Consider the following 15977-nt stretch of genomic DNA (forward strand, 5'->3'; position numbering starts at 1 on the left):
CACAGTATCATGCTGTAATCATGCTGTGAAAGTCATGCAAAACTTATCCAGTAATTTACTGTGAATTCACACCGAAACATTTTGCAGTGTGCTCTCTCCAAGCAGCTCTTATTCCACTGGATGGTGGATTCCTTTCACCGTTCTTGTCAGGTGGTGAAAAACCCTCTACCATGTGGAGTGTGCTGCCACTCCACCAGAGCAGTGTCCACACTCTGGGCCCCCTGAGGGGAGGACCCTCAACAACATTTGTTCCGCTGCCTCCTGGACGACGCTCGCACCTTTTTCTAGGTTTTACATCATGAACCCCACCACTCCCCATCCACTGGGTGTGGTCCTGGACTCTGCAGAGGCCTCTGAGTGAGGTTGGTCTCTGGGATTCCTCCTGACTGAGTTGAGATTCATCTTTCAGTGCTTTCAGCACCGCCCCCTGGTGGTCAGTTGGAATGAAATAGTGTAATTTCTGAATGTAACTATGGTTCTGTGAATGTTATCTTTGCCTTGAGGTTGTGCGTTTGCTTTCTGGATAACAGTGGATGTTGAGATGTTACAATGTTCCACTGAGATGTTCTACAGGTGTTCTACAGATGTGAGGAGGAGAACAGAGAGTGGTGGGAAATATTTAACAATCATGTCAGAACCTGAGAGTCTCCAGTGAGCAGTGTGGATCCTCCACTGCCGCTGACAGCTCCTTCACTCCTGAGTCTCCTGGATGGTTGTAGCTCAGGTCCAGCTCTCTCAGATGGGAGGACTTGGATCTCACAGCTGAGACCAGAGAAGCACAGCCTTCCTCTGAGACCAGACACCCTGACAGACTGGAGACACAAACATGGCTGCATCAAGTCAAGAAGGAAGAAGGAAGATCCTCCACATGATCAAGCAGCAGCTGGATCCTGACCTGAGAGCTTCCAGTTTACAGTGAGGACTCTCCAGTCCAAGAGACAGACGCTTCACTCCTGAATCCTGCAGCTGGTTGTTACTCAGGTCCAGATGTGTCAGACTGGAGGACTGAGAGCTGAGAACTGAGGACAGAGCTCCACAGCTTCTCTCTGACAGACCACAGCAGCTCAACCTGAAGAAGAAGCAACAATGAAAACCACATCAATGTTTTTCATGGACTCAGTTCGACATCTCCGACTTGGAGCATCACAAACACAGTGAGTGGAGGATGGAAAGCTCCAGTTCCAGTAGTCAGTCTTCATGTTTTATATGGATTATGCTTCAGTGTCATCATTTTTCTTTCTATTAAACACAAGTGTGGAAGTAAAATCCAGCCGTGATTCATTGTCTCCAGCTTGCTTGGCCAGAAGATCTTCTTCTTCATGTGAAATGTCAGAGTAGACATTGCAGTCCTCCAGCTGGAGCTGGAGACTCTGTTGTTTTCTGGAAGATTGAAGACAAACCATGTTCCTGAGGCACAGCGGTGATATGAGGTCTCCTGAAAGCAGCAAGGAAATGACTGAAGCCTCTTTTTCGCTCTGGGAGCTTTTTACTGCTGAGCTTTAGCATTAGCATTAGCATTTGCTTTACAATCAGTGATGTTTTCTTTGGCCCCTCCAGCTCCTGGCCCCTGGCCCTCCAGTTCCTGCTCAGCCTCTGCATGACTCCCACTGTTCTCCTCCTCTTCTTCAGCCTGGACATCCTCTTCCTCTGGTTCTGCTGGCCATGGCACCCAGCCAAACAGCCACTCACACCGTAATCCCCCCCTCCACCCCCCTGAACCCCACAGTGCTTTACAACAGCTGTGATGAGGAGAACAGAGATGAAGACCAATGTTTTCAGAGAAGACGCTCATCCAGTCAGCAGAGAGAGAGAGAACACAGGGAGAACATGCAAACCACACAGAAGGACACCAGGCTCTGGCTGGGGTTTGAACTCAGGACCTTGTTGCTGTGAGGCAGCAGTGCTGACCACTGCTCCACCGTGCAGCCCTGTCCAAAGGTTTAGTGTATTTCCAGTGTCTAGAACCTGCAGGGAGATTCAGCTTTTCTCATCTGCTTTCTATAAAGTGTGACGGAGCGGCCCATCACTGACTGTGGACAGCATGCTACATGCTACATGCTACATGCTACATGCCACATAGCAAACATTTTAATGCCCCTGCTTGGGGTCCTTTCTTCTTCTGGTGTTCAGTTGGCGTCCAGCTTGAAGATTCCAGGACGAGGCTGTTGGGCGTCAAGAGGCTCCGTCTGCTGGAAGCCTTGAGACCGTGTTGGTCAGAGCAGCATCGGCCCTGCTGAAGCAGGACACACACACACTTTAACATCTGACACACCACACACACACACCCATTCTCTGACACACCACACACACACCCATTCTCTGACCACACCACACACACCCATTCTCTGACTGCCCATGCAGAATCTCGTCCTCCAAGACGACACTTTATCAGCCCATCATGCCTGCAGTGACACCTGGATATGAGGGTTTCCACTCTCAGACTGAACCTTGCTCTTTTCCACAGGTGCTGTCAGGTCTACAGTCTGTTCAGCCTGTCAGGCTCACATGTTATGGCTCCCTGTAGAGCGTCCTCCAGACAGGGAGGAACTGTAGAGTCCAGTCAGAACCCTGGGATGCTATATTGATGCTACCATGGACATTCATTCCTCTGAACAGCTTTGGTCTGTTATGGAGGTCCTGATGGAGGCTCTGCACTGTAAAAAATTACCAGCATTTCACAATAATTAACAGTATTATTTTACAGTCACTTGTTGTAATTAAGTTTTCCTGTAATATCCCAATGAATACCTGTAAAAACTACAATAGACTTGGATTTTATAGCATCTCACCGTTATTTTACAGTATATATATTGATGCTACCATGGACATTCATTCCTCTGAACAGCTTTGGTCTGTTATGGAGGTCCTGATGGAGGCTCTGCTCTCTCCAAGCAGCTCTTATTCCACTGGATCGTGGATTTCTTTCAACGTTCTTGTCAGGTGGTGAAAAACCCTCTACCACGTGGTGTGTGCTGCCACTCCACCTTTCGACGACATTTGTTCCGCTGCCTCCTGGGTGATGCCGGCACCTTTTTCTAGGTTTTACAGCATGAACGCCGCCACTCCCCATCCACTGGGTGTGGTCCTGGACTCTGCAGAGGCCTCTGAGTGAGACTGGTCTCCTGACTGAGTTGGGATTCATTCATTCAGTGCTTACAACACCACCTTCTGGTGGTCAGGAGGAAAGAACGAGAATGAAATTTATGAAAGTAAGTGTGGTTCAATGAATACGTTATCTTTGCCATGAGGTTGTGCTTTTACTTTCTGGATAATAGTGATGTTGAGACATTACTATGTTCCACTGAGATGTTCTACAGATGTTCTGCAGATGTGAGGAGGAGAACAGAGAGTGGTGGGAAATATTTAACAATCATGTCAGAACCTGAGAGTCTCCAGTGAGCAGTGTGGATCCTCCACTGCCGCTGACAGCTCCTTCACTCCTGAATCCTTCAGCTTGTTGTTACTCAGGTCCAGATGTGTCAGACTGGAGGACTGAGAGCTGAGAAGTGAGGACAGAGCTCCACAGCTTCTCTCTGACAGACCACAGCCGCTCAACCTGAAGAAGAAGCAACAATGAAAACCAGCTGACTGGACATCAGGGACTGAACTTTATGGGTTTAATATTAAGCCATCAATATTTTTGCACTACTAAATATAAGTGCTTGCAGATAATTTCACAGTTTGGATTTACACATTGTATTTTGCCATCCTGCCAAAAAAAAAAAAAAACAATCTGAAAATGTAACATTTCTGAAAGTGAAGAGAATAATTTTCATGGTTTTAAAAATTGTTTGTATTCATGGAGAAAAAGAAGTTCCTTTGCAAACATCCTGTTCACAGACACAAACGCAAACCAACATGAAAGACTGTGAAGTTCCAGTGTAGAACTCTGTCAGTGACGGTGAGCTGCCTGATCTGACCTGTTCCTACACAGAAGACACTCATGGACTCAGCTGCTGTTTGGACCACAATCACCACCTGCTGACAAACACACCCTGCATCATGTGACACTATAGATCATATAGACAGACTCAGACAACCCCTGCTGCGACGTCTCTGCCCCCCCCGCCCCAAACACACACACACACACCATCACCATCACCGCAGCTGTGAAAGGCCGAGGGAGGGTTTTTGTGCACCCATCCACAAAATAACGGCCCCTGTCGTTCTTTGTGCCTGCCTCTGACAGGGCCTAAAGAATACTATTGTCACCAGGCCTCGTCCAGGGTTTAATATTCAACCAAATTTTTCTGATGAGAAACTCTGCCTGAAAACTCGTCCCTCCCTGTTTGGAGCAGCACCACAGAATGGACATCTAAACATGTCTGAACTGTGATGTGCTGTGACTTGACTCTTTCTGAGAAAATTCCCCAAAAAAGGGACTTTTTTTTCCCATGTATTCCGGATTAGAGTCGCTCAGATAACAAACAAAAATCTTTCGCATAGAGACTCCATTAAAATATTAAAATGAAGGAAGGTTTGTCCTCTGTTCTGATGAGAAAACTTCATTTTAATATCTTCTTCCAAATTTAGACTGTGAGCTTTAAAGTGTGGTCAGAATTTCAGCCATTTTTGGAGTTTATGATTGTCATATAGGGATTATTTAGAAACACTGTTTATCAGTTCATGTCACTTTAAATGCTTTACGGTCTATTGCCCAAAGAGGACTGTAGGGGGAGCTCTCACACAGGAAGAGCGATTTGTTGTGGAGTTAATGGAGTCTGACTGGAAAGTGCCTGTTCTTGGGTTTGCTTGAAAATAAAGACATTTCTGGGAAAAGGATAACCACTCGTCATTCTACAATGATGGGTGTGTATTGGAGAGGCTAGAGTGGGAGAGCAGCAGTTAGAGAGGCATTTGTTTGAGGAGAGTGCAGAATTTTCTCCCATCTGCTCCAATGCATTGTGGAGATGCCTGAATCCAAAACTTCACTCATCTTTACACACTCGCTGTGGCTGAATGGATGATCCTACAGAAAGGAAACTTTCAGGATAAATCCATGAAAGGCTTCTGATACTGACTGTATGAAAATAAAATCAATTTCACTTCTCGGTTCTGGAGAATCAATTCTTCAACCATGCGCACTGCATGAAAAAGTGCTGATTCACTGTCATGGCTGCTGTGCAGCTGGTCTCCATGGCAACAGACACACCTGTTGTGCTGCTGCAGCTTGATGAGTCTGGATTTTTCCATGAAGACTGGAGCTCTATTGATCCTCTGTTACTCTGACTCTCCTGCTTTTACTGCTGAAACAACTTTATTGATCCTTTTTACTCTAAATGGCATCTCAGTGACATCTTAGCGCTTATTTAATGATTTCAGATATTTTTATTTTTTTTTAACATTCAACTTTGTCAGGGATCTTCAACTTATTGAAGAACACTTTTTCAGCTTTTTTTCACCCAAATCAATTTTCAAGCTTTTATTTTAAAATTTACAAGTTATTTAAAGCTTTTTTCCCATTTTTTTTTTACTCTCTTTTTTCTTTTCTTTTCTTTCCTGGAAGAGGATGGAGGCGTGGCGGTGGGCTCATTGTGCAGCGGCTCAATGCTCTTAAGCATCAAATGCTATTTTGTTAGTGTGCTATTCACCTTATTCAGCCCCGCCCATTTTCCAAGGGGCGGGACTTCCTGTCTTGAGTAGCACTTCCGGTAACACGCTACTGGTGTTGTTTACCGCTGAGAAAACGATGTAGGAAGAAACGAAAACCTCTTTAAAAATCACAAATGGATCGAGTCTGCCTCATCCGCGACTTATTACAGAGTGGGGGGGTTACATGAGAAAAGTGGCCACAGGTCATACATGGCAATATTTTCAACAATTTCGTGTTGTTTCTTGGCGCGGCTGGCTCGGCTATGAGGCTATTAGGGTGCTAAAGCCTATCAGTATTTGCACAGTGCTAAAGTCGGCGCTGTTTTGTCACATCAAGAACAGGAATATACATACATTTTTTGTTTTGTCAGGTAGAGATGGTTTTCTTCAATGGCTCCTCCTCTCAAAGTTTTGGATATAAGCCGTTTCAGCTGATGGTATGATTAAGAGTGAGTGTGTTCTCCACAGTTAATAAATACTTCCATAGATTGGATTCACTTAATCAGTTGTTTCAGTCCCTTTTACAAATGGAAGGTACTTGTGCTTGAAATTGTTTATAGTTTAATGAAATTTGATTAAAAAAAATAGTACTTCAAATGAAGGCCTTTTTATGAGTCTGCTTCTTTTTCTGAAATTTAAAGCTAAGCTATTGATTCAAATGTGCTCTATTCCTTGTTGTCAATTGTTTCCTGTCATAATGTAGTGTTTTAATGAATTATTGAAAGATCACAAAACAGTCAGAAAGCAGTGATAATTTACTGAATTGACAATTCTTGAACAGTCCATTACATGGTGCAGTTTAAATATCAAAGGTCATGTACAGCATGATAGAATAAACAGTTTGGTAACAAAAAGTTCTACATGACAAATAAAATTAATTTTACTTATTTTACAATCCACACAGTGTGAAATGGAATGTCTTATAATGTGTTTGAGTTGATGAGTTACTGCTAAATAAAGAAAGTGTGGTTGAACACGATCCACAATCTAAATCTGGTGTGCCAAATTATGATGCTGCAGTGTTGGGCGAGTTACTTCAAAATTGTAATGTGTCATATTTTTCCTAGGTACTCCATAAAAATGTAATTCATTTGTATTACATACTACTGCCTGAAACATTTAACTGAGTTGTACCACCTTTGCATATCTGATTAAAGTATAGGTTTATTTGTTTTACTTTAAATAGGAGGAAAACAAAAAAGCAGTTTATCGGTACTATCACTGATCAGGTAATATAAAAATTTATTAATCATCCTGAAAATCTGAGCAAAAAAATTGCAGTGCCCAACATTCTAAGCATAATGAAATTCAAATGAAGATTTGTGAAGGAAAAACACAAAAAGTGCAGAAAATGATGACCTGCTCAGCTAAAAGAAACTCCAGTCATATAAAATGGGAGCAAAACCAGAGAAAAAATGGAAGAAAACCAAAGATTACCATCCAAATGGATCAAAAAAGAGGCAGAAAGAAAAAGACTGAAGCAATGATCAGCTCCAGGATCATCACAGACACTCTGGATTAAGTTTTGATTCTGTGACAATTAGAAAAGCCTGTGTGAAAATAAACTAGGGGCGAGAAGAACCTGCAAAGTCCCACTGCTGAAAAACAGACGTTTGCAAAAGAGAATACAGTTTACTAAAAAACACATCAACTGGACTATTGAGAAATCTAGGAACTACTTTGTGAACTAGTGAAATCAAAACTGTCCTTTTTGGGTCGAGAGGTTGTGGACAGTTTGTCAGACAATCCAAACACAGAATTCAAACCACAGTGGCTCTGAAGACGGTGAAGCAGGCGGTGCAGCATCGTGATAGTAAAAGGAAATGCTACAGCTCAAACACGACAATCTTTCTCCAGAGGGAGACCAGTGTAGACGAGGGAGAGATGGTCAGAGCGTCAGAGTGTTGGATGCAGCTGGATGCTGCTGAACACTGTCGCTGGATGACCCTGGACCGGCTGGTAGAGATCAGGACTTCCAGCTCGGTCCTGGTCTGACAGAGGAAGGCAGGAGGCAGCAGGTCCAGCCTGCAGCTCGCCGTCTGGCTGCAGGTCTTTCACTCCCAGCACTGGTTAATGCATCTGAGGAAAAAGAATGATGGGTATATTTCGGGTATGATGTTATAAAAACATCGTATCAGACAAGCCCCCAAATAATATGATATATATTTTTTTCCCACTTAAATATTTTGCAAATGTTCAGTCAATGATCACGTGTTTCCTCCCTGCTGGGATGGAAACAACATATATAGACGTAAAAGGTGTGTTAAAAGGTTGAGTGTATCTTCGAAAGTGAAGTATGGATGCTCACACAAAACAGTACGTCTGTAATCCAGTTACTCTTGGGATGGACAATAATGACATTTTATGTCACAATAAAATTGCAGTTCAAGTTTTATCTTTTAACTTTCGTAAGATAACCTTCATAAAAGCCAACAGAAGTCCACTTCATTTAATCTGAAACAAATGAGGAAATATTGATATGTTTGACTATTATTATTATTGGGTGTGGTTCTTTTTTTTTTTTTTTTTACATAGATCATGTTAAAGTCACCGTTGTGCTCGTGGAAGTTGTGGCTGAGTCTCTGCCTGGGAGGACACTGCTGCATCACTCTGCTGTATCACTCTGCATCGGTCTAGTTATCCAACATGCAAACGGAGGTTGTTGTCATTTCTGAAACAGCTCCTGTGGTTTACTGTGTTATTAATCCTGTCACAAGCTAATGCTGATTCCTGGAGCAATAAAAAACTGATTCTGACCAAACCGCAGTCAGAACAGCGCTTCCAAACAACAGAGAGGATCTTTTTACCTGACTGACGGCAGAGCTAGGTCTTTAGAGGAAACAGAACTTTGGTAGAATCGCTGTGTGTTTACTTTATTCAATGTCTATGGTGTTTACATCACCATGAGGAGCCCTGATATTTTGGACAATTATCTACACAAACCAAGGATAATCATTAAGCTATCATTTACAGTGTTTATTATCCCAGCTCAAACAGCAACAGCTGTTATTTAACATATGATTAGTTACCTGCGTGTCTCTCCAGCTTCAGTCGTGGCTTCTTTAACTCAGCCTTGTAGCCCAGCCGTTTCTCTGGAGAGGGATGAAGTGGTGAGGGATGAAGTGGTGAGGGATGTAGGTCCACAAAATGACAGGAGAACACATCCGGACACTTTGGTGGCTTTTTTTAAATGGAGCGCCTTGAGCCAGCAGCGGAGGTCTTCTTCTTTAGACGAGGCGGCTCGAGTTTAAAAGCTGGTCCGCAGCGTTCAGATCCAGCCTTTCCAGGCTCCAAACAATACCGAGAGAGAGAGCTTCATCTTTCCCCAGTTGTTGTGGCTCCATGGACAGCGCAATTGATGCCAAGCATGTTAAAATCGCCAAAAAAGAACAGTTAAAAGTAGTGAAAGTAGCGAGAGGACTCAATGTTGTTGCAGCGCAAAGACGGCCAACCGGAAGTTGCTCTCAAAAATGGCGCCGCCCAGCAGCACTTCCTGAATAAGGTGAATACTTGGAATGTAGTGACACATAAAGATTGTTGATATTCACTGAACCTTTTTTTTCTTACCAAGTTGAAACTCTACTCCCCTTTAATGGTCTGCAGGGGGGAGAACACTACTTCCTTATTGAACTAATGTTGTGCCATCCAATCAGAGCTATAAAGATGAGTACAAAATTCAAAAAATGACACTTCAGAGACTTAAAAGCAGTGCTGTACTTCACATCTGTGAACAGGATGTTTGAAACTGAACTTTTTTTCTTCTTCTTTTTTTTTCCTTTTCTTTTTATTAACAAATGAAAACCTTGCTTTATGGCATATTTTTGTTTGAGGGGATGGCAAAATTTGGTATACAATCATATTGAACTCATCATGTTCTCCATATTTGTTCCTGAAGTACGTACAGAGCTTTGTTGGAGGCTTTGACCACTGGCAGCAGCTTCAGAAGAGCCCTCTCTGAAGCAGAGTATTTCTTCAGGTCAAACTCCTTCAGATCTTCTTCTGATGACAGTAAGATGAAGACCAGAGCTGACCACTGAGCAGGAGACAGTTCATCTGTGGAGAGACGTCCTGATCTCAGGGACTGTTGGATCTGCTCCACCAGAGAACCATCATTCAGTTCATTCAGACAGTGGAACAGATTGATGCTTCTCTCTGCAGACAGACTCTCACTCAGCTTCTCCTTGATGTACTGGACTGTTTTCTGATTGGACTGTGAGCTACTTCCTGTCTGTGTCAGCAGATCTTGAATTGGACTCTGATTGGTCTCCAGTGAAAGACCCAGGAGGAAGCGGAGGAATAAGTCCAGGTGTCCATTTGGACTCTTCAAGGCCTTTTTCACAGCTCTCTGATGGAGATGGTGGAGTTTAGGTTTCTTAAACGCTTTTGGCCACCTGAACAGTGGTACCTTTTTCATCAGATTGATTCCAGAGTTGATGAAGGTCTGATGGACATGAAGAGCAGCCAGAAACTCCTGAAGGCTCAGATGGATGAAGCAGAACACAGACGTCTGGAGGCCCTTCTCCTTTTTAAAGATCTTCGTGAACATTCCTGAGTACTTTAAGGCTACCTCGAGGTCAATGCCAGACTTTTTCAGGTCACGTTCATAGAAGATCAGGTTTCCTTCATCCAGATGATCAAAAGCCAGTTTTCCCAGAGACTCTGTCATCTTCTTGCTCGCTGGACTCCAGGTTTCGCGCGAGGCAGTGTTGTCATCATATTTGACCTTGTTTCTTTCAGCCTGGACCACCAGGTGGCGGGTGTACACCTCAGTCAGGTTCTTGGGCAGCTCTCCTCCCTCTCTGCTCTTCAGCTCCTCCTCCAGAACTTCAGCAGTGATCCAGCAGAAGACCGGGATGTGGCACATGATGTGGAGGCTTCGGGAGGTCTTGATGTGGGAGATGATCCTGCTGGCCTGCTCCTCCTCTCTGAACCTCCTCCTGAAGTACTCCTCCTTCTGGGGGTCAGTGAACCCTCGGACCTCTGTCACCATGTCCACACAGTCAGCAGGGATCTGATTGGCTGCTGCAGGTCGTGTGGTGATCCAGAGGCGAGCAGAGGGAAGCAGTCTCCCCCTGATGAGGCTTGTCAGCAGAACATCCACTGAGGTGGACTTTCTAATGTCAGTCAGGAACTTAGTGTGGTGGAAGTCCAGAGGGAGTCGACACTCATCCAGACCATCAAAGATGAAGATCACCTGGAATTCTTCAAAGCTGCAGATTCCTGCTTCTTCTGTTTCATTGAAGAAGTGATGAACAAGTCCCACCAAGCTGAACTTCTCCTCCTTCACTACATTCAGCTCTCTGAAGGTGAATGGAAATATGAAGTGGACGTCCTGGTTGTCGTTGTCTTCAGCCCAGTCCAGAGTGAACTTCTGAGTCAGGACTGTTTTCCCAATGCCAGCCACTCCCTTTGTCAGCACTCTTCTGATTGGTTGAGATCTTCCAGGTGGGGCTTTAAAGATGTCTCCTGGTCTGATGCTTGTTTCTGCTCTGTCTGCTGTCCTGGATGCTGTTTCAATCTGTCTGACCTCATGTTCCTGATTGACCTCTGCAGCCCCTCCCTCTGTGATGTGGAGCTCTGTGTAGATCTGGTTCAGGAGGGTCGGCCTTCCTTGTATCGCGACTCCCTCAAACACACACTGGAACCTCGTCTTCAGGTTGGACTTGAGTTTCTCCTGACACCTCTTCGATGTTGCTGACAAACGAACCTTTTGAGGACCATCTTCCCCTAATTATTTTTTTTTTTCCGGAGACAAAAGAAAATAGCTAGATTTGAGTAATGTTCGAAGTGTTGTATGTAAGGCGTTGCTTCTATACATCACCAGAAACAAGGACATCTTTATCTTGACATTTGGGTCTTTATAATCACAGATAATCAACCTAAATTATATGCTCTGTGAGAGGTTCCCTAATAAAGAATGACAAATTATTTTCTCCTGTTTGTTTTCTCTTCAGCTCATTGGGCTGTGAACGACACTGGGTGAAAAATGTCATGCAGAAATTCTAAACTAATTTTCAATATTTACTAAGATCTGTTGTTTTTGTGTGTGAGAGACTGTAAGGTCATGTGTCATTTTACTTAATAACACCATCAAGTTGTGATTTTCCAGGACTTACCTCCAGGTTCTGAGATGTGTTTGGAGTGTTTCTCCCATACACCCATCATTTTCATTCTCTCTAAAACCATTTTAGTGACGTCAAGAATCTGATTGCTGAAGGCCTGGCGCATCTGATCCACTGTGCCTTTCCTGTCCAATGTCTCCAGTTTACTCGTTGGGATTGGTTTGAACTCTTCAAGGACTCCATCTTGACACAAATACCACTTGAACTTTTCAAAGTCTTCATGTCTCAAATCCTCCAGAATTCCCAGGAGGACTTCTTGAGGTGAACTCATCTTTGACCCTATGTAAGACCTTATTTCACTAAACGTTCACTCTGTGTTCATCAAGTCCCTGGAAAGACCATGTTGAGGAGCTGACATGCTGACGTTCAGGTGAGATGTTTGACTCTGAAAAACACAAAATGAGAATATTCATGAGCTGTGGCTCAGTCAGTTTGTTGTTTCAGGTTCAGTTCTATCAAAAACCAATGTCCAGTTTTGTCCGTTTGTACATTTGTACATATTTTGGATATACAGTGCCTTGTGAAACTCACGTCAGAAGTTCAGTGAGGATCTCTGGCCAAGAGGTCCAGGATCCCTCTGGATGAACTGTAGAGATCTGCAGCTGAGGTAGGAGAGTCTGTCCAGACGACAACCATCAGTAGAACACTGCACAAATCTGGCCTTTGTGGAATAGAAGAAGAAAGCATCCATAAAAAGTCTTGTTTAAAGTTTGCCACAAGCCACCTGGGAGACACACCAAACGTGTGGAAGAAGGTGCTCTGGTGCTCTGGTCAGATGAAGCCAAAATCGAACTTTTTGGCCACAATGCAAAACGATATGTTTGGCGTAAAAGCAACAGTGCTCATCAGCCTGAACCCACCATCCCCACTGTCAAACATGGTAGAGGCAGCATCGTGGTTTGGGCTGCTTTTCTTCAGCAGGGACAGGAAAGATGGTTAAAATTGATGGGAAGATGGATGGAGCCAAATACAGGACAAAAAGGATAATGTGATATCATCTGTCACTTTATAAGATTTATGACGACCTGAGGAATGTTTGACCCCCCCAATAAACCCCACCTCCACTTCTGTAATGCCGCCCGAGCCCCATCGTACGATGAGCTCATCGCTCAGATATACACCTGTTTGAAATATCGTTTGATAAATGAGGGCCCCTGAAACTTCATCCTTTTTGTCCTGTGTCCTTTAAAAATATATTTGTCTCTCCGGGTCATAACACTGGCCTACAGGTCAGGAGATCAGTGTGATAGGCTGGCCTACATTTGGTGTCGTCTGCAAAAGTGTGAAGTTTGCAGACACCACCATAGTGGGTCTTATATCGGACAATGATGAGACTCGCTACAGAGAGGAGATCCAGCACCTGACAGGATGGTGTTCACTGAAAAACCTCATCCTGAACACCAGCAAGACTGAGGAGGTCATTGTGTAGGATGGAACACCCCCCTCTCTACATTCATGGGGGGAGGTGGAGTGGGAGGACAACATGAAGTTCCTGGGCACCCACATTACATCTGACCTCACTTGGTCCACACACACATCCCACCAACGGACAACTCAGAATTCACCGTCGGAGTGTTCATAGACCTCAGAAAAGCATTTGATACCATCCATCACGAGACACTGCTCAATAAAATGAGCAGATATGGAATACGGGGTACTGCCTTTGCATGGCTAAAAAGCTGCCTTACTGATAGGAAACAATGTGTGCATTTAAATGGAGTAGATTCTGAGACTCAACAGGGTACTCATGGTGTCCCACAAGGCTTTGTTCTTGGCCCCAAGCTTTTCATGCTATATATAAATGATATCTGTGATGCTCTGCAAAATGTTACCTGTGCCCTATTTGCTGATGATACAAGCCTTTATGCCTCCGGTCCAGATCTTGAACAGCTCTTGCATGCAGTAGAAAATGATCTAAAAATTCTTAAAAAGTGGTTTGATATGAATCAATTATCATTAAATATAAATAAAACAAACTTCATTTTATTTGGTAACAAAATGATCAAAATTCCAATAAAACTATCCATTAATAATAAAGCCATCGAGCAAGTCAACCAAACAAAATTTCTCGGTGTCATAATCGATAACAAACTAAATTGGAAGGCCCATATTGACAACTTAAAAAGAAAAATATCAAAAATAATAGCTATCTTACACAAAGTAAAATATTTTGTCAATCAAAAATCACTCCATACCCTATACTGCTCCCTATTATTACCATATCTAACATACTGTGTGGAAGTGTGGGGGCACACATATAAATCTATGGTCCAACCGATATTCATACCACAAAAAAAGCAATAAGAATTGTCAATCATAGTGACTATTATGCTCCAACAAATCCACTTTCCATTAAAACCGAATACTTAAACTGGAAGATTTAACAAACTTGAGCACAGCTGTCAAGTCAAACTTGAGGTTTGGATCTGTCAAAAAGGAATGAGGCAGCTTCAAAGAACAGGAGGCGGAACCTTCAGAGCAGGAGGCGGATCCTTCCTGAGATCTGCCGGACCTGAATGAGTGGAGCACCAGCACAGGTGAAGCAATCAAGCAGACAGCAGCACCAAGCATCAGACAGAGAGACTGAACACGATCGCTTGCAACTCACCCTGCAGATCAAAGCACCTACAAACACCAGAGAGGCAGCCGGTAAGAAGCCGAGCTGTCTAAAAACCTGATGGACTGAAGAGTCTCTGCGCACGGCGTTTAGTGCACGGCGTGTTAACTGCTTAAAGCTATAGTGCGTAACTTTTAAATGTCTATGAACGTCCGTTTTAGCCAAGCCACGACTAGTGGAGATGACAAAATGCATATTAAGCCGATCAGCTCCTCTAACATGTCGCGGGATTTTTCAAGATATATAATTGTTGCTTTGCGTGTCGACCGGCGACATTCCCGCGCTGGCGCGCAGGAAATTACGCATTTTACGTCACAACAAGAAGGGAGGGGGAGGATGGAGGGTCTCATAGCAACAGGCTCAGCTCACAGTCTCAGGCAGACCGAGGAAGCAACGTGCTACTTCAGGGTTTCTGCCAGACCTTTTCAGTCCGGGCGCCCCGCCCGCGCTAAATTGTGCAGCGCCCGGACAATGGAGAGGAGGAAAAAAAGAAAAAAAACTCTCCGACGGTCGAACGCCGGCAGCGTTAGCAGTGTTAGCAGCGCTAGCAGTGACACCACACGCTCGCCCGCCCCCCCCCCCCCCCCCCCCCCCCCCCCCCCACACCCCCCACACACACACACACACACACACACACACACACACACTCTTTTCCTGCAGGAAACACTGTACTTTGTGTGTGTAACACTGCGTTTTTCATCAGGAAGCAGCTACTGGAGACCAACGGACAACATGATTTCCGCTGATGACCACTGGGCCTGTTCATCCACTAACCTGTCAGTTACAAATTAGCAGGCACCTTGTCTCCCGGTTTAATAAGCTATTTGTGTTTCTGTAGCAAAAAAAAAAAAAGAAAACAATAATTACCTCTTCGGAAGAGTCCATCTTTTTTTTCACCAGCTGCCCTTATTAACACAGAATAAAATCTGTTTCCAACGATGATTCACGCTGTGGAAACGCAAGTCACCGTGGCAGGTTGGGGGGAGAGGGGGACACCTGGGCGTACGTCATGTGGAAGCGCCGGCTTTATTGTTGTAAGAACGCAGAATTCCGCTAGAGGGCGACCGAAGTTACGCACTATAGCTTTAATGCCCATGTGTGCTGATTACTATCCTGGTTGCATTGATCTAAATGGGACAATTGTGCTGTGTGTGAATGAATAGTGCTCATGTGTCGGTTATAGGCATGTGGGGAAAAAGTTGAGGGAAAAATGAAACTTTTACCCTCGCCTATTTTTTTTTTTCCAGATTCCACATTGAAAAACACCATGATAACAATGAAGCAGCCATAAAGCTGCCACTGACTGCATTCAGCAGCTCCTGAACTACAGCTGGACCAGGTTTTTATGAGATCAGCATAAAGCACACAGATTTTACAGTGTTTAGTTTGGATAGAACCAGGAGAACCCTTCATTTGGCCATTTGGAGACCAGCCTGTGCCAAACTATACTAAGTGGGTTTATGACTTATTTGAAAGGAATCTGAATTTAAAATACTTTTAATTTCCAATGCAGGAGTATATGCAATATATGCAATTTAGCAATTCAGCAATTCAGCCTTTGGCGGTGATATTTAGCCACTATATTATATGTTTCTGCCCAGTTTTTGTGCAGAAAGTTAGCAGCAACTTATAATTGTGCACAGTAT

At 43.9% G+C, this 15977-nt stretch overlaps 2 protein-coding genes across 3 annotated transcripts in view; both read right to left on the reverse strand.

Moving 5' to 3' along the window:
* LOC115382203 (NLR family CARD domain-containing protein 3-like) overlaps positions 1–15977 on the reverse strand; it is a 617169-nt gene that overhangs the window by 513758 nt on the left and 87434 nt on the right. The window lies entirely within an intron of this gene.
* Positions 632–11985, reverse strand: LOC115381324 (NACHT, LRR and PYD domains-containing protein 14-like). Its single transcript, XM_030082605.1, has 5 exons — positions 11709–11985; positions 9495–9645; positions 3383–3556; positions 896–1069; positions 632–812 (listed from the first exon to the last, which is right to left on the reverse strand). Exons 1-5 carry the CDS (start codon positions 11983–11985, stop codon positions 632–634), a joined length of 957 nt encoding a protein of 318 aa, XP_029938465.1.

The sequence above is a fragment of the Salarias fasciatus genome, chromosome 23, assembly GCF_902148845.1.
Source record: "Salarias fasciatus chromosome 23, fSalaFa1.1, whole genome shotgun sequence".
In the NCBI taxonomy this organism is placed as follows: domain Eukaryota; kingdom Metazoa; phylum Chordata; class Actinopteri; order Blenniiformes; family Blenniidae; genus Salarias; species Salarias fasciatus.